The sequence below is a fragment of the Schistocerca piceifrons genome, chromosome X (assembly GCF_021461385.2).
Source record: "Schistocerca piceifrons isolate TAMUIC-IGC-003096 chromosome X, iqSchPice1.1, whole genome shotgun sequence".
NCBI classification, from domain to species: Eukaryota; Metazoa; Arthropoda; class Insecta; order Orthoptera; family Acrididae; genus Schistocerca; species Schistocerca piceifrons.
Window position 1 is genome coordinate 290526353 of NC_060149.1, and position 25653 is coordinate 290552005.

General features: G+C 40.9%; 1 protein-coding gene across 5 annotated transcripts in view; it reads right to left on the reverse strand.

The window, feature by feature from the left end:
- LOC124722912 overlaps positions 1-11588 on the reverse strand; it is a 105737-nt gene extending 94149 nt beyond the window's left edge. For 2 of the 5 annotated variants that reach the window (XM_047248060.1, XM_047248064.1), the window contains exon 1: positions 11458-11576. Coding sequence is in view for 1 of the 5 variants with exons in the window: in XM_047248061.1 (XP_047104017.1) it covers positions 11516-11554 (39 nt within the window). In the remaining 4 variants the exon portion in view is untranslated. Of the gene's footprint in view, positions 1-11457 lie in introns of all 5 variants that reach the window. The other 3 variants (XM_047248059.1, XM_047248061.1, XM_047248063.1) reach the window with 3 other exon arrangements.
- Positions 11589-25653: the final 14065 nt, after the last annotated feature.

Here is a 25653-nt window from a genome sequence, read left to right on the forward strand (position 1 = left end):
GGGAAGGATACAACAGAACTGCACATAGAATTTTTGGAGGCAAATGGAAGGACTGTATCGACCAACACAATATAAAATGTGTCCACATGTGCAATTTAGCCTCTAAGCATTATGAACAACAGTGGAAACCTCCCAGCACTGTGCTACATCAAGAAAGTAGGCAAGGGAACCTCTGGAATGGAACCTAAACCAATGGCAGTGGGTTCACTTCATTGATGGTTGCAGGATTTGTCAGATGCCAGATGATGGTCACTGAAGAGTGTGGAGGTGGCAAAATATTAATGCACGTCTCAGCGACCAAGTCTGAGCTCAGCAGGGAAATGGGTCAGTCACATTTTTGGCCAGGATCACGTACAGATGTTGGCTGACTCACATCAGTACTGAGAATGATTTTTATTCCAGTCTTTGATCACAATATCAATTCTTTTGACGATGACCAGTTTCAGTCAGTAATGACCATCCTTAGATCTACAATATAAATATATATACACCCAGTGAGCAGTGTGTCTTTCAGCACAATACAGCATTACATAGAAACCAATTATGATACAGTAAAAAACCAATACAGTTACCCATATAAAATTATTAAAAGGAAATATATAAAGATAATAGGCCTGACACTTTTATGGTGAATTTACAGTCAAAAATTAATATACATATACATTGCGTGTAGCAACCTATAAATTACCTGCGAAAGGTAAAATGTCTATGTGACAGCTGAAGAAAAGAAAGATCCATGATCAGCGCCCTCTGTTGGGTCGGCCTCCAGGATGTTATGTAAGCGCACACCGATCTTAAGAACTTAACTACTAGAGGGCTTTACATTCACTGTGATATGTCTCCCACAGAAAATGTTTAAACAGCATATTAACAGTCAATAAATAAAATTATCTAGTCTGGCCATACAATCCACGAATAGGTAGGACATAATTAGTTACAGGATTAGGGTGATGAATGTATGGAAGTAAGGCGAATGCCTACTCTTCTCAACATAAATCATCAAGGAAAGCTAGGTATAAATACGCGAGGCATTATTTGGTTATCGTAGTACATTATCAAACAAGGCAAAGTAGGAGTTTGCCCAAAATCGCTTTGTCCATATTTTTATACTGTAGATCTGAGGATGGTCATTACTGACTGAAACCGGTCATCATCAAAAGAACTGATATTGTGATCAAAGACTGGAATAAAAAACATTTGACATTATTGGATCACTGTTTATACAGGGTTATTACAAATGATTGAAGCGATTTCACAGCTCTACAATAACTTTATTATTTGAAATATTTTCACAATGCTTTGCACACACATACAAAAACTCAAAAAGTTTTTTTAGGCATTCACAAATGTTCGATATGTGCCCCTTTAGTGATTCGGCAGACATCAACCCGATAAGCAAGTTCCTCCCACACTCGGCACAGCATGTCCCCATCAATGAGTTTGAAAGCATCGTTGATGCGAGCTCGCAGTTCTGGCACGTTTCTTGGTAGAGGAGGTTTAAACACTGAATCTTTCACATAACCCCACAGAAAGAAATCGCATGGGGTTAAGTCGGGAGAGCGTGGAGGCCATGACATGAATTGCTGATCATGATCTCCACCGCGCCGAAAATTCAAAGCGTTTGACTTTGTCATCGGGTGTCAGGGCTTGTAGCAATTGTAAACAGTAAGACTTCTACTTTAGCCTTTTCCGTAAGATTTTCCAAACTGTCGGCTGTGGTACATTTAGCTCCCTGCTTGTTTTATTCGTCGACTTCCAAGGGCTACGCGTGAAACTTGCCCGCACGCGTTCAACCGCTTCTTCGCTCACTGCAGGCCGACCCGTTGATTTCCCCTTAAGAGGCATCCAGAAGCTTTAAACTGCGCATACCATCGCCGAATGGAGTTAGCAGTTGGTGGATCTTTGTTGAACTTCATCCTGAAGTGTTGTTGCACTGTTATGACTGACTGATGTGAATGCATTTCAAGCACGACATACGCTTTCTCGGCTCCTGTCGCTATTTTGTCTCACTGCAGTCTCGAGCGCTCTGGCGGCAGAAACCTGAAGTGCGGCTTCAGCCGAACAAAACTTTATGAGTTTTTCTATGTATCTGCAGTGTGTCGTGACCATATGTCAATGAATGGAATTTATGAAATCGCTTCAATCATTTGTAATAGCCCTGTATACGCGACAATGTCACAGCTGGTGAGTACTGAGAATAATTTGAGGGCTGTAGAGTAAAGCCCTATAGTAAACATTTCGGCAATTAATTTTTCCATCAAAGAAAATGATGCACAACCACTCTGCCATTACCTCATGAACACCTTTTGTTAAGAGGCAGTAGTTAATGGAACACATGGCTTGCAGTATCTGCTGACATGAACTCATGGTTTAGCTCAGGACAGCCAATGTCCAACAGTGGAACAGGCTTTAATGTCTCAACCACATTGTGGCCAGCAAACCAAGGAGGATCCAAGTTTGCTACATTGCATACAGTGGAGATACATGGTACTGAATGTTACTCAATGGCAAATTTTGTTTTCCACTTTCAAACAGACAGCATTTATTTTTATTATTGTTTTGCTTTCATTTTACAGTTTTTTTCCCCTACACAATGGTTATTCTTTCATTCCTCACTTTTCTTGAATATAAACTCACATACAGTTGAAGAAATGTAATACCTATTTTGAGTAGTTTATATTGATATGATGGTGTAAAAATTCTTAGTCTGCAGAATTTATTTCTAAATGAGAACCATATATTAAAGTCTCATAAGGCTCTGATGCTTTTCCATCTCCTTTATATTAATGTTACTGTTGTTGTTGTTGTTGTGGTTTTCAGTCCTGAGACTGGTTTGATGCAGCTCTCCATACTACTCTATCCTGTGCAAGCTTCTTCATCTCCCAGTTCTTACTGCAACCTACATCCTTCTGAATCTGCTTAGTGTCTTCATCTCTTGGTCTCCCTCTATGGTTTTTACCCTCCACGCTGCCCTCCAATGCTAAATTTGTGATCCCTTGATGCCTCAGTACATGTCCTATCAACCGGTCCTTCTTCTTGTCAAGTTGTGCCACAAACTCCTCCCCAATTCTTTTTTAATGTTACTACATGGGGGCAAAGATGGACAGTAGGGAGAGGGTAGGGATGGAAAGAGGGGAGCAGAGGGAAGCAGGGGGTGGGGGAGAGGGGGGAAGGGGGAAGAGGGGGAGGGAGGAAACGATAGGTTGTTACTCATCATGAAGATGGAACTTTAACGCAGTTGCAGACAGGCACAATAAAAAGACTGTTACATACTAAGCTTTTAGCCAAAGCCTTCTTCGGAAAAGAAAGGAAAACACACACAACATCTACGCAAGTGGGTACACACAACCGCTATCTCCAGCCACTCTGGCCAAACTGCAAGCCCGCAACTGGTACACTGAACACAACAGTTGCAGACTTGCAGTGTTGCCCGAGCAGCTGTAGGTAGTGTGTGTGTGTGTGTGTGTGTGTGTGTTTTTTCTGAAGAAGACTTTCGCCAAAAGTTTAGTGTATAACAGTCCTTTTATTGTCCCTGTCTGCAACTCAGCATGACATCTTTACAGTGAGTAGCAATAACTCACTTCCAATTACAGGGGAATGAACCTACAGTTTAATATAGACACTGATCCACAGTGAGATTCAGCATTTTTCACACTGAAAACATTGCCATACTTGAAACAAGTGATAAATGACAGAAAAAAGCCACTGACTGACAAAGTAGAACCCCAACCTTCGGATTTATAGTCTGACACCCACTTAGCCACATCTGATCATAGAAATAATGTTAATTTTAATTCTAGTTTCACTAATGGAATACAAGGAGAATTCCTTTCTATTTATTGTCCTTTTTCCCTTTTGCTAAATATTAATTTACCTTCAAACTTGATTTAATGCCAGTTCTCTCCCTTTTCCTGTTATTATTAAATTATTATATCTGCATACATACTGGACCAAATGTCGGTATACTACTCCAGGACTATTTCATCCCCTATTCTTTTTAACATCTCACAATTTTGCACCATACTTGTCCACTTAATTTTTTACATCCTTCTGGACCACCACAGTACAAATGTTCATAGTTTTCCTAGTGTCCATACCTTATTTATAAACAACATTATGTCCAGGATATACAGTTTCAGAAATTACTTCCACAATTTCAGGCCAATGTTTGATGAAAAAGGCTTACATTATTGGAAAACTCATTTTTTTCTCTTTCATCCTGAGCAATATGTTTCTAAAGATTTTAATTCTTTGACTGTCATATATACTCTTGTTGCCTACATGGTACAGTTCTGACTGTTATTTTACCATATCATCCTCAATTCTGACATCCAGCATGTCAGTGTTGTCCTTTCAGCTATTACTTTTTGCTTTATGTAATTTATCCTTAACTATATTCTGCACTAAGAACATTATCAATTCTGTTTTAACACTTCTAAATCCATCTTAGCTGCAGCAATATGTATGGTATGTATATTTATGTTTATAGTTGTTTATATATACTGAAATTGGCAATGATTCCAAGTTTTCATGGATTTCAGAGTTTTTCTTGTAAGTGATTGTTAACTGTGTTGGACTGTAGTTGGTACATATTGTGGGTATTGGTTTATTATCATTGGTTATGTTACATTTTTGACATTAATTATGTGAGTGAGTTTTGGTTTGTTATACTGTGTATTTTGTTTTACATTGTTAGGATAAGTGAAGGTTTGGATACGGGATTTGACAATATTGATATGATATTTGTTTTGGAAAGGCGTCATTATTCTTGTTGTTGCATATTTAGTTTGTTCCCACTCTACGCTCCCCACTTGCCATGGTTGTCCTGTTGGTTTCATTTTATTGCTAGAGTTAAATACTTCATATGTTATTTACCTTCCCCATGAACCAATGACCTTGCCGTTGGTGGGGAGGCTTGCGTGCCTCAATGATACAGATAGCCATACCGTAGGTGTAACCACAATGGAGGGGTATCTGTTGAGAGGCCAGACAAACGTGTGGTTCCTGAAGAGGGGCAGCAGCCTTTTCAGTAGTTGCAGGGGCAACAGTCTGGATGATTGACTGATCTGGCCTGGTAACACTAACCAAAACGGCCTTGCTGTTGTGGTACTGCGAACGGCTGAAAGCAAGGGGAAACTACAGCCGTCATTTTTCTCGAGGGCATGCAGCTTTACTGTATGATTAAATGATGATAGCGTCCTCTTGGGTAAAATATTCCGGGGGTAAAATAGTCCCCCATTCGGATCTCCAGTCGCGGACTACTCAAGAGGACGTCATTATCAGGAGAAAGAAAACTGGCATTCTCGGATCGGAGCGTGGAATGTCGGATCCCTTAATTGGGCAGGTAGGTTAGAAAATTTAAAAAGGGAAACGGATAGGTTAAAGTTAGATATAGTGGGAATTAGTGAAGTTCGGTGGCAGGAGGAACAAGACTTTTGGTCAGGTGAATACAGGGTTATAAATACAAAATCAAATAGGGGTAATACAGGAGTAGCTTTAATAATGAATAGGAAAATAGGAGTGCGGGTAAGCAACTACAAACAGCATAGTGAATGCATTATTGTGGCCAAGACAGACACGAAGCCCACGCCCACTACAGTAGTACAAGTTTATATGCCAACAAGCTCTGCAGATGATGAAGAAATTGAAGAAATATATGATGAGATAAAAGAAATTATTCAGGTAGTGAAGGGAGATGAAAATTTAATAGTCATGGGTGACTGGAATTCGACAGTAGGAAAAGGAAGAGAAGGAAACGTAGTAGGTGAATATGGTCTGGGGCTAAGAAATGAAAGAGGAAGCCGCATGGTAGAATTTTGCACAGAGCACAACTTAATCATAGCTAACACTTGGTTCAAGAATCATGAAAGAAGGTTGTATACATGGAAGAACCCTGGAGATACTAGAAGGTTTCAGATAGATTATATAATGGTAAGACAGAGATTTAGGAACCAGGTTTTAAATTGTAAGACATTTCCAGGGGAAAGAAAACTGGCATTCTCGGATCGGAGCGTGGAATGTCGGATCCCTTAATTGGGCAGGTAGGTTAGAAAATTTAAAAAGGGAAACGGATAGGTTAAAGTTAGATATAGTGGGAATTAGTGAAGTTCGGTGGCAGGAGGAACAAGACTTTTGGTCAGGTGAATACAGGGTTATAAATACAAAATCAAATAGGGGTAATACAGGAGTAGCTTTAATAATGAATAGGAAAATAGGAGTGCGGGTAAGCAACTACAAACAGCATAGTGAATGCATTATTGTGGCCAAGACAGACACGAAGCCCACGCCCACTACAGTAGTACAAGTTTATATGCCAACAAGCTCTGCAGATGATGAAGAAATTGAAGAAATATATGATGAGATAAAAGAAATTATTCAGATAGTGAAGGGGGATGAAAATTTAATAGTCATGGGTGACTGGAATTCGACAGTAGGAAAAGGAAGAGAAGGAAACGTAGTAGGTGAATATGGTCTGGGGCTAAGAAATGAAAGAGGAAGCCGCATGGTAGAATTTTGCACAGAGCACAACTTAATCATAGCTAACACTTGGTTCAAGAATCATGAAAGAAGGTTGTATACATGGAAGAACCCTGGAGATACTAGAAGGTTTCAGATAGATTATATAATGGTAAGACAGAGATTTAGGAACCAGGTTTTAAATTGTAAGACATTTCCAGGGGCAGATGTGGACTCTGACCACAAACTATTGGTTATGAACTGTAGATTAAAACTGAAGAAACTGCAAAAAGTTGGGAATTTAAGGAGCTGGGACCTGGATAAACTGAAACAACCAGAGGTTGTACAGAGTTTCAGGGAGAGCATAAGACAACAATTTACAGGAATGGGGAAAAGAAATACAGTAGAAGAAGAATGGGTAGCTTTGAGGGATGAAGTAGTGAAGGCAACAGAGGATCATGTAGGTAAAAAGACGAGGGCTAGTAGAAATCCTTGGGTAACAGAAGAGATACTGAATTTAATTGATGAAAGGAGAAAATACAAAAATGCAGTAAATGAAGCAGGCAAAAAGGAATACAAACGTCTCAAAAATGAGATCGACAGGAAGTGCAAAATGGCTAAGCAGGGACGGGTAGAGGACAAATGTAAAGATGTAGAGGCTTATCTCACAAGGGGTAAGATAGATACTGCCTACAGGAAAATTAAAGAGACCTTTGGAGAAAAGAGAACCACTTGCATGAATATCAAGAGCTGTGATGGAAACCCAGTTCCAAGCAAAGAAGGCAAAGCAGAAAGGTGGAAGGAGTATGGGTCTATACAGGGGCGATGTTCTTGAGGACAATATTATGGAAATGGAAGAGGATGTATATCAAGATGAAATGGGAGATACAATAATGCGCGAAGAGTTCGACAGAGCACTGAAAGACCTCAGTCAAAACAAGGCCCCGGGAGAAGACAACATTCCATTAGAACTACTGATAGCCTTGGGAGAGCCAGTCCTGACAAAACTCTACCATGTATGGGACAGGTGAAATACCCTCAGACTTCAAGAAGAATATAATAATTCCAATCCCAAAGAAAGCAGGTGTTGACAGATGTGAAAATTACCGAACTATCAGTTTAATAAGTCTCAGCTGCAAAATACTAATGCGAATTCTTTACAGACGAATGGAAAAACTGATAGAAGCTGACCTCGGGGAAGATCAGTTTGGATTCCGTAGAAATGTTGGAACACGTGAGGCAATACTGACCCTACAACATATCTTAGAAGAAAGATTAAGGAAAGGCAAACCTACGTTTCTAGCATTTGTAGACTTAGAGAAAGCTTTTGACAGTGTTGACTGGAATACTCTCTTTCAAATTCTGAAGGTGGCAGGGGTAAAATACAGGGAGCGAAGGGCTATTTATAATTTGTACAGAAACCAGATGGCAGTTATAAGAGTCGAGGGACATGAAAGGGAAGCAGTGGTTGGGAAGGGAGTGAGACAGGGTTGTAGCCTCTCCCTGATGCTATTCAATCTGTATATTGAGCAAGCAGTAAAGGAAACAAAAGAAAAATTTGGAGTAGGTATTAAAATCCATGGAGAAGGAATAAAAACTTTGAGGTTTGCCGATGACATTGTAATTCTGTCAGACAGCAAAGGACTTTGAAGAGCAGCTGAATGGAATGGACAATGGCTTGAAAGGAGGATATAAGATGAACATCAACAAAAGCAAAATGAGGATAATGGAATGTAGTCGAATTAAGTCGGGTGATGCGGAGGGAATTAGATTAGGAAATGAGACACTTAAAGTAGTAAAGGAGTTTTGCTATTTGGGGAGCAAAATAACCGATGATGGTCGAAGTAGAGAGGATATAAAATGTAGGCTGGCAATAGCAAGGAAAGCGTTTCTGAAGAAGAGAAATTTGTTAACATTAAGTATAGATTTAAGTGCCAGGAAGTCGTTTCTGAAAGTATTTGTATGGAGTGTAGCCATGTATGGAAGTGAAACATGGACGATAAATAGTTTAGACAAGAAGAGAATAGAAGCTTTTGAAATGTGGTGCTACAGAAGAATGCTGAAGATTAGGTGGGTGGATCACATAACTAATGAGGAATTATTGAATAGAATTGGAGAGAAGAGAAATTTGTGGCACAACTTGACTAGAAGAAGGGATTGGTTGGTAGCGCATATTCTGAGGCATCAAGGGATCACCAATTTAGTGTTGGAGGGCAACATGGAGGGTAAAAACCATAGAGGGAGACCAAGAGATGAACACACTAAGCAGATTCAAAAGGATGTAGGCTGCAGTAGGTACTGGAAGATGAAGAAGCTTGCACAGGATAGAGCAGCATGGAGAGCTGCATCAAACCAGTCTCAGGACTGAAGGCCACAACAACAACAACAACAACAACATGTTATTTACATCTGTTTGTGAGTGTAATGAATGGTGTCACGGTCACCATATTGTATATGCTTGAAATATATGTGTTGACCACCTTTATGAGGAAACAGGTCAAAGCACACTCGTGGAATAGCAACTTTCAGCAGTCCCAGCATTTCCATTAGTAGTAGTTGTTCATATATCACTGATAACTATGAAACACAAATAAAATCCATCCTTGAGTGTTTTTACTCATGCCAACAACATTATGAAGCACATAAAAAAGAAAAACAAACAGGATCTTCAAAAAAATCTTCATGTGGAAAAATGCTATTAAAGCAACAATACTGTTGAAGAAGGGGGAGAGAGAAAATTTTGAGATTTACCATCCCGTGAGTCTTTCACACATCTTTATAAGCAACTGATGAAGTTTGTAGCCAATCAACTCATAAGAACAACAACTGGACCTCTATTTCTACTACAACAACACATATCTTGCATTAGTTTACTATTATAAGGCATTTGATTCAGTGGAGAAGTGGGCAGTAATGAAAGCCCTTAGAAATGGCAGTGTAAATTACTAAGTACCTCTTAAAACATATTTGTGAACACACAATGTCCATGGTAGTAGTGGATGGTGATTTTTTTTAACTGGCAAAATCCCGGTAGCTAAAGGTGTTTGCCTATGGGGTAAGATACCAACTAAACTGCTTACTCTAGCCAAGGAAGATCTAAGTATTCAAAAATTTTGACTGGGCCTGTCGAGGGATCAAAATCGATGGTCAGCCACTGAATCATTTCTAATTTGCTATTGACATCATGGTCATAAGTGAAGACTTAACAGAATGAACAACTGTGATTCAACAACTGGAGGTTGCCTCTGCAGCAAGTGGTTTGGAGATGGGTATAGGGACAACAAAAGAACCTTATCTGGGCATCCAACCAGTTAAAATTGACCATGAAGCTATTGAAATCTTCCTGAAGAAATCTGCCTTCATCATAAACTTTAGCTATGGAATGTCAACAAAAATCCAGAAATTCCACAAATAATATATCTACGTTGGCAACATTCACAAAGCTTCACTCCATCCAGACCAAAAAGGACATTCCACTGAACCTAAGCACTAAAGTGTAGAATACCTGTGTCCTACCAGTAATAACTTATGATGTAGAAACATCTGCTCTGTAAAAGGAGTGCTAAAAATTTATAGTGTGTGCAAAGGTCAATGGAGAGACAGGTACTGGGCATCTGCCCCAGGAACCAGATTATGAATGAGGTCATCAGAAGAAGAACTTGGATAAAAAAACATCCCTGAGAGAGTTACCAGCTAGAATGGAAATAGACTACTCACATGGCAAGGCAAAACTCAAACATACAGACCAATAACTTGGTTCACTGGAGACCTTGGCAACACAAAAGCTGCACTGGAAGAATCCAGGAGAGGGCTCAATGATGTCAAGTGGATGCATGGAACACAGTAAAAACAACTAAGTGATGTCTGAAATCATGGAGAGATCTCCTTTGAGTTATGGCTGGATGATGGGAGAGGAAGAGGTGGAGGCTTCAGTCTGTCTGGAACCACACACATCCAAACACCAGTCAACAATAAGCCATATGTATATCATATTCTGAAACCTGCAGTCATGATACTGTCTTCAATATCACATTTAAGTCTATGGCATCGATCTTGTCTTACCCACTGCTGAGTATTGCATGACTGTTTTCCCATACACAAGTACATCTAGAGTTAACTGTGAATCCTTTATCCTATATATAGTTGTTCATTTAAGGTATTCTATGATTGTACAGTTAAGGAAGTTAACTGTATACTTTTGAATCCAATGGTTGCATCAAAGTACAACATTTTTATATTTTGGTAAGATATTTTCGAAAATATTTTTTTTAAGATTTTGCTCTGGGCCTATATTTTAATGAGTAAATTTTAGTTGTGTCTAATGTTACCCCATAGGTTTACCAAATTATTTTCGATAAATGAAAACAACTGGCCTCTCACAGTTATCTAGGTGTTCGACAATGTACAGCTCACGATAATATATTCCACTCTACATTATAAGTAATCATTAATTTAATAAAAAATTCATTAAATGTGTCGATCCAATCTGAAGACCAATAAAACATAGCGCGCACATTGTGTTTAGCTGTCTGGATCCTATACCTCACGTCTCATAAAAATATGTATCACATAATAAGTTGTATGAGTTTCACTGGAAAGTGTGAGAAGGTTCACACTTAAAAAAAAGAGAAGGAAAATATTATTAAATATTTCTACATGTAAATCTGCTCGTGTACGAAGCTTTTATAATGCCATGATGATCGGTATTATTATGGAAACAAATTTATATTAACATTAATGTGTGCAAGACTCTGCATCCTTTTACGGGCGCAACAAGGCACACGGCATTAACGGTATTCGGCGGCACATTTTGTATGCGAGACAATCGTATGTATATGAAAATGTTTTTTAGGTGTGAATCGCTGTTCTCACTCTTGGATAAAAATAATACCTGTTGCGCTACAGGTTTATGCAGAACTGGAAAACAGTATCAAAAAAGAACAAAGACTCATTCAAAGTGAACACACTCAATTTATCATTGAAACAGTAAAAGTACAGTACCTATGCAGATTTTCTTGATTATTTCTCTCCTACATGCTAAACACTACTACATACGTACAAATGTAAAGCGGCAAATGTTCGGCAAAGTCTTATACATCAGTCATAGCAACATACGTAAACAAAAACACTCTACACTAAATGTCAAAGTTAATAAACACATGCCCATGTCCACCAAATACAGAGATTGTGCGCTTGCTGTCAAACCAAAGAGAGAGCGCAAGTGCCTTACGCAATTATCTCTATACATTTTTAAGTACAGGTTTGCAAACCGGAAACTGACACCACCTGACCTTCCATTCTAGTTCTAGTCCCTAGTCTCTCTGCTAAGTTACCTTTCTATCGAAATCTTTCTTCTTTGCTCTGTTATTTAATTATTGCTGCTGTAATTCTTTCGTTGTTCTTTACTGCTGTTACTACGCTGTTGCTGTTTTGTATTTATTGTTTTTTTGAGAATAATGTGCATCTATCGAAGACACTGCTTTTGATTTTCAACTTTGTCTGAAGTGCTCTTTAATTGTACGATCAGGAATTAAATGTCAGCGATAGCAGAACATTTCGCTTTCGGAGTCCAAGATGGATCGCTCTATGTAATGTAATGGAAAATTCGTGATGGAATGCCAGTGTGAAAGCCTCAACATTTAAGCTTATGCTTGTACTAAAGAATTAGCAAATCTCCCCACAAGATCAAATATAGAACAGTCTGTGTCTCATGTACAAGGCAATAAAATGAAAAACATGCGAGGCAAAAAGACAATGAAAGTGATCAAAACGACCCTGTACTTGTCAGCAATCATGCTAAGGCATGTTAGAGTTGTTACACAATTCCCTGGGTGAAGATTATGAAGTCACTAGTATTTTTAAGTCAGGTGCTGGACTGACTGATGTTATGTGTGATCTGAATTCACTGGAGGAAGACTTTGATGAACAGAATCATGTTATAATAGTAAGAGGTGCCAGCTATGACGTCACAAATGTTGCGCAATACCTTAAAAGTAAAGTAATTAATCTGAAAAGTTAATAGCATGTCAGGAATGATGCTAAAATAATAATGTGTTAAGTTTCAGTTTAGTAACTTTAACAGTTTTCGAAATTTGGACATTTTACATAAAAATCATCGGCGCAACAGGAAGGAGCTAGAAACTTCAAAATTTATATTCGGATTCCTTTTTCATCGTTATATAATGGAAACAGCATGCTGGATCTCACAAAGTAATATTTTGGTTTAAATTCAGGATTTTCTGTTTTTGTGTCCTAAGAGTATGGAAGCAAGATAGATTAAGTAAGTGATAAGATAAAGCTAGGATGTTTAGATTTAGGTACAGTGGAGATACGTTATAGTAACAAAGATGTGAGAAGTTTCCAAAAGGTAGCTATAATACTATAGCTGTAGCGTCTCTCCAAAGGGCAAGTTCAGAGCTCATCTATTGCATGAAGTGCAATTAAAATAATTCTCTCGCCAAAAGTATTTAACCTAGCCACATTAGAATTTTATTATAGACACTTACCTGTGCGCTGATTGCACAATTAAACTGAGAGCTTCATTGGCCTTCAGCGAATGAAGCAATTAATTATTTAGTAACTTGAAGTGGTGCTTTACTAGCTCGAGCGGCTAGTTAGGAAATCAAATTTTGTCGGCTGCGCCTTTGGCGGTCGGCATCGCGGCTATATAAATAAGAGCACTGCGAGCTAGTAAGTGTAACCAGTGGTTGCTCAAGGTCAATCCTTCGAAAACCCAGGCGATCATTGTAGGCAAAACCACCCCTTCCTTCCGCCTCCTTGATTTCTATCTCACCGTCTATGGCCGTCCCATCACCCTCACTCCCACCCTTAAGTACCTTGGCGTCACCCTTGACCGTCGCCTCTCCTGGACTCCCCATCTCCATACAATCCAAGCCAAGGCACGTTCCCGACTCCGTCTCCTCAAGCTCCTCTCCGGCCGTACGTGGGGTCTGGACCCTTCCACAATCCTCCACACCTATAAATCCCTCATCCGCCCTATCCTTTGTTATGCCCATCCAGCCTGGATCTCCGCCCCCCCTACCTTTTATAAATCCCTCCAAATCCTTGAACGCCATGCTCTCCGCCTCGCCTATCGCATCCGTCTCCCCTCCCCCACGCGGATCCTGTATGCTCTCATCCCCTTCCCCCACCTCCTCCTTTTCCTTGAAAGGATACGGATCCTGTACACCTCCCGTAAACTCGATCCTCCTCACCCGCTCGTCTCCCCAATCCTCTCCCATCCCCGCCCGCTGCCGCGCCTGTATTCCCACGTCCCGCCCGGTCTCCATCTCTCCACCCTCCTTACTCTCTCCCAAGGTGGCTTCCGCCAGCTCCCCCTCCCTGATGATGTCCTCCTCCCCTCCATCTACCCCTCCTATCAACTTTGACCCTGCCCCACCACCCACTTCCGGTGTCCTTTCCTTTAGGCACCCTCCCTCCCTCCCTTCTCTTCCCTTCCCTCCCCTTCTCTTTCCTTTTCCCCCCTCCCCTCCCTCCACCACTCTTCCCCCCCCGGGCTTCCCCTCCCCCTTCCTCACTCCCCCCCTTTCTCCCCTGCCCGTAGCATCTCTGCTCTCCCCTCTCCCTCTCCCACTCTCCTTCCTCCTCCTCCTCTCTTGGCAGGTCCCCGGACTCGCACACGCATAGTGAACATTCGCGCGCCGGAGGTCATCGCCGTCAGTGTCTAGTGTGTGTGCTTCGTTTTGTGTTTCGTGCAGTTACAACTCAACTGTTCACATGTGCCGTCGCAGTTCTCCGTGTTTTGTGCGCCGTGTCACCGAGTGTTAGTGTTTTTAACGTCCAACGTGAACGGCTTCTTGTTTTTTGTTTTTTTGTAACTACTTTCTTTTCCCGCCATTTTTTGTATTTTCTGTGTCACCTATCTCATATTATTGTACCCCATAAGGCTGAAGAGCAGCGTATTAGGCTGCTGCCAGCCCGCCTTGTATGAGGTGCTGAAAATCACAATAAAGGAAAAAAAAAAAAGAGCTAGTAAGGCCCCAGTTCTCTTCTAGATTCGTATCAGTGCGCACTCCATGTCGAAAGCCGCGTCACGTTTGTGCAGTTGCAAGGAACAGCCTTGGATGCCGTATTACGTAACTCGGTATGCACATAACAATGAGTTCACATTGGGGTAAAGTGTTAATTGCGGAACGACCTCAGGGATTTATTCTCAGTTTGCATATGTCGTATTTTCACGTGTCGCCGCAGGACAGATCTTCTATCATTACTAGCGTGGCGTTTGATGAATATTAACATCAAATTTTGGCGAGCATTCACTTTGAACATTTCCATCGATAACAGTTATTGAACAGTTTCGTTATCTGGGGATAATAGGATCAGCAATAGACTCTGAAAAGCTCTGATAGTGCAATAGCTGATAGTAGAATTGATAGGGTACACATGTGTCTGGAACTTTATGCTTTATCGTTCACAGAACCTATTGAAAAATGTTATAGTAAACTGTATTTTCTATGAATCCCAGACATCATCCTAAATCCTCAGAGTAATGAACTTCAATAATCAATAACTTTATTTCTCCATCAGAGTAAGCACAGTGAACTTCAATTACAGGCATAATATTTTTTCTAATCACTTTCTGGTTGCCAACATTGTAGTTAGAGAGCCTGTGTTAAGAACGACGACAGTACAATAGAAATAAAATTTACCACCCACTGCCCCACACCCCCCTGCCATGCGCCATGCCCCCCTGGCAGGAAATTTGAATTTTGGCGGGAAACTGAATTATGTGTTTCTACGGGTCACCCAGCAGTCCCCTGCCCCCCCCCCCGTTTCCGACTTTTTTGCATGATGGTGCATTATCCTCTTGGAAAGTGAGCGGGAATTTCGAATTTTGGAGGGATGTTTGCTCTAAGAGCTTATTTCTGCAGCTGAGGGGAGTTAGCATGGTGTTGCCCCCACTAGAGACTGCTCATGACATCATTCAGTTCAAATATAATATGTTTAAATTTGTATAAATCTGTTTAAATTTATTATCTACCTACAGCAGTGGCGGCTTAGTGTGGTGTTACCGCCACAAGAGGCTGAGATATCAGTGCTTGTTGAGCTGTCAGTGTGGAAGGAGCATATGTTGAATTAGTGAGATATTGGTGCCAGACAGTTGGAGTTTTAATAACTGTATTACATGCACTCATTCAGCCGTGGAGTGCATCCACAGCTCACTGCATGAAGAATGGAAGTGAGCTTTAATGCTTGAACATATGAAGGAATACGGTCCTGCAAATAAAGGCTTTGCATTAATGATGTATTACACAATGCATGGAAACATCTGTCTCAGCTTCCACCCCACAAGAGACAACTGCCTCCAATCCAGCAGACCAAAGAACTGAGCTAGTTCGCGAGTTCACCACAATAGGTCACGTGATCGTACAGTTCAATCAATAGGAGCACAGCATCATGATGACGTCATGTGTTTTCGCAGCTACACGTGTGCCCCAGCCTACTGGTGGGAATTTCAAATTTTTGCAGAATTTCGAATTTTGGATAGAGGAAGGACTGTACTTTATTTATTTTTGGAACAATTTATTTAGGGGCGGATTTCATGTAGTTTATTTATTACACTGATACAAAACACTCACCCTGACGTGCTTGGGATCACAATATACAGGTTACAGACCTGGAAACTACTCGTAAAAATGCAGTACACTGATGTGCAGAGACGCAAACAGCTTGTAAATTACCGAAATAATCCAGCACACAGCATACAGACGTGCAAACTACTCCTAGATCACCGAAATAGTGCATGTGTAACACTATGCAAACGCGCTCACAATGCTTAAACACCTGAAAATAATGCAGTGGACAAACACTTGGTGCACGTAAAAAACGCAACGTATCAACCACTTGAACTCTTATTCTACTGGATGGAAAGCTCAAGTGCACCCCCTAACACATGGAAACTGTCCAGATGCGAGAGAGGAAGATTCCGTTAGCGTACATTATTTATTTTGGTCGGGAAACTGATGCAAATATCGATACTAATTACGTAATTAATCACGATGATTGGTCATAATTACACAACTATACACATGGCGTTGAACAAGGATGGCATAAAATCACAATACAGCAAAAAACTCCAAACTGACGCTAATATCGATCCTAATTACGTAATTAATCACTAAGATCAGTCCTAATTACACAACTATATGCATAGCGCTGCACAAGGACGGCCTGAAATCGCAATATAGCGCAGAAACTGATGATACCATACAACTGGTGTTATCCTGCTTGGAAAAAATTTCGCAGTATCACTCGAAACCAGCGACAGGAACACTCAGATTGTACCCTACACGTAGATTCTAAGGGGAGAAAGGTTGGGGTTTAAGGTACTATCTTTATTCTTTTTGCTGGGTAATATGTTCAACTTACTATAGTTCAATTCTTTTATCTTGGCGGTTCGCGCATGCCCGCCTAGAGGCGGGAGATTGCTGCGTTGCCAGTCGTACGCGCCAAGAGAAGCAGCGCCATAACATAGTTCGCACACTTACGTTTAGGGGGGAGCGCACAGTTTACGAAGTAAAGCCACCACGGCCGCATTAACCGTTTCGCTGCTACAGAGACGTGCTCCCCTCATTCCGCGCTGTGCGCGATTTTGTCATCACTGCTCTGCTCGTCTGTGCAGACAAATGGTGTTTCGACTGCTTTGACGCAGTTTCACAAAAACTATTTGGCCCAAAAATTTGATTTTCACGCATCTTCTTGACTGATACCTTCCCCCCCATATATGACTTAATTTTGTTTCGATGTTCAATGCAGTTATTGTGCAGCACTAGATGTAGTAAACCATTGCACGAAATTTTGAAGAGTTTGCAGAGGTAAAAGTCCATAGCGTATACTTTCTGTATGGTCGAGTTTAGTTGCCACTACAAAAATTACATTCAAACGAATAAAATTCATGAAGTAAGACACTTCGATATTGTTTTTAAATATAGAAAGTATAAAGCACCAAACAAGGTTTGAACTCAGCACCTTTCACTTAGTAGCCATACACTTTAACCATTGCGCTAACACAACTCATCATTCAATAATTCTCCCGGCGGAGGACTTTAAAACATCACGCAAAATATTGACAAACACTGTTGGTATGACTATGAATTACGTTTCGTCGAAGTACAATAGGAAATAAACAATTACCGCTGTTCTTTATTGCGAAGAAGCGGTTAGTGAGAATGATGCAGACACCTTTCCTTGCTATTTCCTGAATTAGAAGGCTTATTGCTTGTTTGGTTTAATTAATTAATAGAATATGAAGCGATTGGTATAAAGAATGCTTTTTCCAAACTTTCTATAAAAGAAAGTCTGCTATCAATTCATTGCTTTTGTTCAATTACTTTATTTGTGACTGAACATTTCTAAAACTGAAGACACTCGTCCGTGCTCTGCACTGCAGTCAAGCTCTGGCAACGTCGTTCTCTGTTCATTGGCTGACTGTGTTTTGTGACGTCATATGCGCAGAACGAACCTAAACTCGGCCGTCGTCGTAAATGACGCGTGTTGGATGGAGAGGATTTTGAAAAGTATGTTACTTGCAAGCATACAGCATCTATTGCTGTTTGACGTCGTAGTTCACTACATACGCCTACTAAAAATCACCCTGCAGCCCAGCTAACCAAAGCCAATACACACTAACACAGCTGATGGAAAAAATGCGTCACAGTTCTAATTACACTTCAAAATTGTCATGAAAAAACCAGGTTGAACGTGCGTTCTCCTTCATGTACAATCACAAACTGCCGAAAATCGAGGGCCTCTCACCACCTACACGGTGGATGGACCGAGGGAGGGAACCTCCTCCACCGACAGCCTCGCGGCTCGTGTGGCCCCTGTCCGCCTTGAGGCAATGGTCCTTCGCCAACACAAAAGCAGGTATACTTAAATAAACAATAGGAGATAAAAGGGCGGCTTTCCCAAATGCATCTTGGTCGTCTGAAGTATAACGAAACAGCCGCCGCTAATGGTTAGGGGACGCAGCTGTGGCGACGAGCTGTCACAGACTAGACACGTCCCCCAACGCCTCCAATAGACCTCTTGTTCTGGGATGGAAAATACTTTTGTTTAACGTCACGTAGGACGCTCCAGCTGGGACCGGGCGAGAGCCACGGTTTCGTAGAGAACTCACCCGCCATTCTGTGCTCGTTTATTTAACATCAACTCGACTCCTATAATAAAGCAACTATTTTAAAAAAGGAAAAAAAACATTTGCCACGATAATAAATGTCCTCTTTTCACGAAAATAGACAAAGTCCATTTTCATTTAGTTTTATGAGTAAAGTCGGCTTAGTTTTTTACGTTCGACTGAGAAACTTATCCCGTCTGCGAAGACCTTTACGTGAAAACTAGAAAAAAATAGAGGAAACTGATATTTCCACTCACTAATACCGATGTCAGTGATGTAACAGACTCCAAATCATTCTTATAATTTACAAAGTCAACTACTGTGTTTCTCATGTCCAGAGAACCAGCAAACGTGTTTTCCACCCGTCTTTCATCTGCTAGATGCACACACCATAATCGATGTCCCCTCAACTAAATAAAGGCGCGAAATGTGCAGAAGCAGTCAACCGGACAATTTACATTGGAGGGAACCATGTCCAGCGTAAACACACGTCCATATTGAATCTTCTCAAATTTCCACCGGATCACGAAAGCTATCCAACACATGCTAAGTATTAGTCCGCTACTCGGCCGTCTAGAGGACGCGATGGTTAAGTCAGCTACATTCCTCCATCCCAACAGGCCTCTCCATTTGGACAGCTCCTACTGTTAGCCGGAAACGTGAATCATTCCCACCACAGGCCACCGGCGTAGACAGAATCATCCTGGGAAACCGACCACATATATATTTTATCATTGTACTTACAATTAAATATTACAATGGCAGTCTCAATTGGACGACATTCGACAATGAGAAAGTATCGGAAATACTCCCTGCTGATGCCTGTGGCTCTGGAAATAGAAATATCTGTACCATTCTTATGACCTGACATACTCTTCCCCTTGCTGTCACAATATTCCACGTCAAATCCATACCTTCCTTACAACTGGACATAGTCATTTCCTTTGTTCATGTCGGAGCACAAACACATACTTTATAAGTGTGATGCACAAGGCGAACCTATCGCACATACCCTACTACTTAGTATAATACTTCGTCAATAACTGATTGCTGGCAATACGAAATAATACTGACCGAAAATCAGCAATGAGTGGACATGTCTCATAAGTTTTCTTGCGAGTGGTACCACTGTGTCCTAGAAAGAGATGCGTAATCGTCTTACAAACAGCCAGATGTTAAAAAACAACCCCATATTAACATCACAAGCAGTCTTTGTTCTACCGGTACATACAAGCATCCATGTTAAAAGCTATAGTCGCTTTATAAATCTACATATGGCATTACCTCTGAAGTGGTTTTTTCAGGACAAATACCGTGACACTAAATATATAGAGGGTGATCGCCGGAGTGTATAGTATCAGACCAACAGTGCGGTTACACGTCACTGATGGTGCAACCTCAGAATAAAATTGCCGAATTTTGAAAGTGATTTGGATAAGGAGCGTGATACGAAGCAAGTATTTACAACTCCCTCACGCCACTGCCGCTAGACATTTTACGAGTATTTATAACGCATTCTGTCTCGATACCATGTCAGAGGTTCGGTGATATATCGACTGGGTTATGGGTGATTGTTAATTGCAACGGTTGACTAGAACATAGGAGGGTTGGGTTGGGTTGGGTTGTTTGGGGGGAAGAGACCAAACAGCGAGGTCATCGGTCTCATCGGATTAGGGAAGGATGGGGAAGGAAGTCGGCCGTGCCCTTTGAAAGGGACCATCCCGGCATTTGCCTGGAGCGATTTAGGGAAATCACGGAAAACCTAAATCAGGATGGCCGGACGCGGGACTGAACCGTCGTCCTCCCGAATGCGAGTCCAGTGTGCTAACCACTGCACCACCTCGCTCGGTTGATTGTTAACTGAGAAGGATCACAAACAGTAGTAAATGATGTGCCGACTGAGGTCGTGAGAAATGTACACTAGCGTTTCAGATCTCTAGTGCTACGCTTTTGGTAGAAATGCAGTCTGAGATTTGGAAACAAGTCTTTCCATTCAACCTCATACCTGCATTGGAGAAATCCTTTAATGATTACAGCCACCAGTGAATCATATTTCTGGCACTCTCATATCTCGAAACAAGTCACCTTTCTCGAACCTATCTGCTACAGTAAAATTCCAACGTGGTTTTAGGTAGTCCCTATGCACCTTACAACTGCCCCTCACACTCTGCACTACCATCCCCGCAGCTCTGCGTATGTGACCGTTCCAATTTATGTCAGAATTGAGTGGAAGTAGGAGAAAGCTATATCTACCACCTTCTGCAACCCGTGTAGAAACAGGCTAAGCTGAGTTACTCCGCCAGGACTGTGTTTTGACCTTTCGGTGGAAACGGGAGCTGGGAGAAGGACGATGATTTTGCTACTGCGCTGTAATGCATTCCCAAACTACATACAAGTACTACAGATCCGCCTCCCTCAGTTCCCATTCACGTCTATCACCTCAACATGCTATCTTCGTTATTCTGTACCATTCAACAGAGAAAAATTACGAACTATAAAAGCTCCACTAACTTTATCCGATAGAGAACTCGATAAGATTTTTACCGCGTCTCTCTCTTCCCATATATCGAAAACAAATACCGCATGCATGCCAGCATCGAGCACATGTGATGATCCTATTAAATATATAGGTATTGATCCACTGCACAGACCAGTTTAAAGTTTCATCACCTATACTGTAGGAGGATGATAATATCCCACAGACTATACTGTAACTCGCAAGCGATGTTCCCTGTGATCCTGTGTCATTGTTTGAAACATTGTTTTTTTTCTGCTGCAACATGCTTTGTACACTGCCATACATTTTGTTTTCCCGCCACGACTTCGACGCCTGTGTCAGGATCTAAACTGACATTAACACCTTCTGATCCAATGCTTCTCGCAAAAAACCAGACGTCGCATGGTGTAAATCATGCTGCTGCTACCGTAACACACCACACACTCTGGATGATTTTAAATAAAAGACAGTTACAACATTAGGAAACTGGAAGAGTTTGGCAGCTTTGTGCAGAGTTCCCAAACTGCTGCCCGAGGGTGATTGATGATCTCTATATTTAAACTCATCGGTTCATTTCGACTGATTCCTCATGCTGCAGTCATGTACGTGATCACTGTTTTGGTGTTTGCCACCCCCAGAAGGTGTTGCCTCTCCAACAAAACTCTTTCTCCAACTCAAACAAGCGATGTCAGTCAATCATTGTGTGGTAACCAACAGCATGCCAGTGGGCGGATGTGATGGAATGCGAACAATTTTAGCAATTTTACAGTAATTTCAACACCAACCAATGATGCGACAGCATGTTTCCCAGTTTCAGTATCATAACTAAACCACCCCTTCTCTACTTTGTGAATATCGTTGCCAAAGTAGATAGATGACTGTGCATTACGTCCAGTCAATGTTAATTCTCGAGCACATACATTATCAAAGTATACCAGACAGCGCTCTACATATTTCTAACACCCCAAGCAAAGTTCTTAATTTATGATCTATCTCTATGCGAATGGGAGTCACAGAGCATTCTTGCAGTCTTAGGATAAAATTGGAGACTGAAAGACCCCCTCGCACTGTCTTTGACCAACCCATCCTGCAGTACCATTACCGATTTAATCTGCAGCTGACCAGAAGTAGACCACTATGTTCCGTGTCTCGTGAATGAATGGAACTTGCCGAGACCTTGCCCGTCCAAGTGCACTAAATTTCTCCAGACGCACCCATGTCGAGGAGGTTAGCACCCCTTATCGGTGTATAGTAACAGATTTGAAAGTGTTGTGAGATAATAGCAGACGGTTAGGAAGAACAAGAAACGGGTGATTTTATGCATGATGGAGCTCCAGACGGATGGAGTTCAATGCATTTTACATAAACGAACTATGCTATGAATTTTAAAGTATTTTTCTAGTGTCTGGGATCAGTACCAGTTGGGTATTGGTAAGAGAAAACATGCAGTTCTAAGGCTACACAGTCCTGCACTTAAAACAGGCTATAATGTTAGATCGCTTGAGTTTCCGACCTATCTGTCATGTGGAATGCAACACTCTTAATATTCCAGTGTAAGAAATATATCTCCAGCGCATGACATACATCCTTCTTGCAGGTTTCTCTACAATAAACTATTGTAACAAACTGTAAAACGAAAAAACTACTTCCTTAAAACAGCGGCTCATTGGATACGTGCACAATGTAGGTCTCCAGAGATGTGTAGCGTCCACTGTTCACATCGGATCACGGTTCCGAAATTATACTATGATCGCATCAGTCCTATATAAAATGATCGTTAGTAATGGAGACTGCCTCTTACAAGGAAACAGATAAACGCATAGCAGCGGTGACTGACGTGTGAAATTACACGTCACGTTGCCACTAACTCTGTAAACAGGACATCTGTCAAGCAGATTTATACATGGAGATTGCAGTGTCTCAGAAACACCTATCGCCAACTTAGAATCATCTTAGATATGAAACTGAAGTCTAGATTTTATACCCAAGATGTAACAAGGAATGGAGTACATCGCATAAATCTCCGTTCGTTTAGATGAATGTGTCGAAACAGGATGGTCACGTTTCATCAACCATGAGATGGAAGTCCTCTGATGAACAAGAGGTTTGCTGTTAATGATTGCAAGAAATAGACAGTGCTCTACGCCTAATACAGAACACGTGGTTGTATACGAGACTGATGCATCCTGACAGAACAGCGAAAAAAATGGTCAAATGACCTGCGCCAACATCTCCCTCCCTCTGTAGAATGCATCATCAGTCTGCCATTAAATCGTACCTCGTTACAGCTCCATCTCAATCGATTACCCCGTCCACTCTCTGTTATCCTTTAACGCAGATGCATGTAAGTTTAGAGACAAATGGTAACCTGTTTTCCTGAAAAGCGTCAAATACAGTAGTAACTCACGTGTATCACTTTTACCCCAATAGATGTACAATAGAATGCTGCTTCGACGGAAAAAAAGTAATTGTTTATCTGGTTCCCTTCGCTTCCATGTCGACGTTTTCTCTGATTCCTCTTGCTGTCGTATACTTGTCCCCATGTGCAAGAATTGTTCTGTGCCAACCAGAAGACACGCAATTACTTCCTCAATTTCCCCGCATTCCACCGTGTTTTCCCTCAATTTATAGGTATTTTCCATAATTTTTCGCAATTCCATCGATGTTTTATGTCACTTACGCTCAGGCGATGATGACATAACCTCTCGTTCCGTGTTCTAAAGCTGCTTGTAAATATAGTACAGCAGCCAATACCTAGCGCAAATTCACTATTTTTCTGATCGGGAGGTGTAGTATAGCACTGTACTCGATTGCATTGTGGTGTTTCAAAAGTCTAATCAGGAAACATCGCGTTTCATTACCGCTTGAGCGACACCAGGTAAGAAATGTTAATATATATATTTATTTATTTGTAGTATGTTAAGTGGAGACTTGTTATTTAAAAATATTTTGTTTCTTTTCTTTCATGTCGAGCGTGGCAGATGATCCAGTGGGGACTCCAGACGCGGCGGACGACGAGAGCTAACCACTATTGCATCGTGGTCGACGGCCGGCGGCTGGAAGAACCGTTGAAACATCATGCTGACCATTATTAAAATACGTTTTAGGTTTTTTTTAAAAAGGAAAGGAAGTTCAATGTTGAATGTGGAATGATAAAGTTGGTAATTGGATGTCAATTGGTTATTAACTGTTAAATAAACTTCGAGTTGGAAGTTAAAACAGTCAGTTGACTCTGTTGTTACGACATACACTGTAAATATTACTTATGTGTGAAATTTGCAAATTTTATTAAAATTCAGACTTCTTGAAGAGATTCTGGCAGAATTTTATCAGGAGTGTGGACGATCTTCACTAATTAACTAGTTTAAAGTTTTATTAATGAGAAGTCGACACGTATTGACATTTTGAAAATAATCGATACTGTGAAGTGTATTAAAATTCTGTTTTGAAACTTTGTCGGCGATTGTGGTCAAGAAGACCGGCTTTAAAGTGGAATATTTCGTTAAATGAGAACAAGATTGATTAATTATTTAAGGAAAAAGTAGGAGAATTCCAATTTATTCTGGCAAAGATATCAAGGAGTGTCAGACCGCACAACGAACATATAATAACTCTGTGACTTTGTTGAACTGTCAAAAATTTTTTTACGATAAAACTTTTCTACAACAGGGACTGGTGAATTCTGCTGCGTCTATCCTTATCTTCTAGGTTGAATCTGCTACAGCTTAATGTTTTTCTTTATGGATTTTTTCAAGTGGCTGGGAAAAGATCTGCGCGGACCGTCGAAATTGGGTACACGGTTAGGCTGTTGTGAAGCCTGTTGGTTTGCAGATTGCCTTTCTTTCCCCTGCTGCAGACATCGTTGCTGAGTTGCTGCGACAGGATCGGTGTTTGAGCCCAGCATCCAGTCGCCTCTACCTGTATTTTCTACCAAAAAGAATAAATATAGTACCTTAAACCCGAACCTTTTCCCCCAGATTGTAGTCGTAGGGTACAGTTTGAGTGTTTCTGTCGCTGACTTCGAGTGGTATTACGAAATTTTTTCCCATTAGGATAACACCAGTTGTATGGTATTGTCAGTTTTTGCGGTGTATTGCGCTTTTTTGCCATCCTTGTGTAGCGCTTTGCATACAGTTGTGTAATTAGGACCGATCTTTGTGATTAATTACGTCATTATGGTCGATATTTGCGTCAGTTTGGAATGATATTGCGAAATTTTTCCCTGCAGGATAACACCAGTTGTATGGTATCCTTAGTTTTTTGAGCTGTATTGTGATTTTATGCCGTCCGTGTGCAGCGCTATGCATATAGTTGTGTAATTATGACCGATCTTCGTGATTAATTACGTAATTAGGATCGATATTTACATCAATTTCCCGACCAAAATAAATAATGTAAGCTAACATAATCTTCCTCTCTCGCATCTGGACAGTTTCCATGTGTTAGGGGGTGCACTTGAGCTTTCCATCAAGTAGAATCAGGGTTCGAGTGGTTGATACGTTGCGTTTTTTACGTGTACTAAGTGTTTGTCCACTGCATTATTTTCAGATGTTTAAGCATTGTG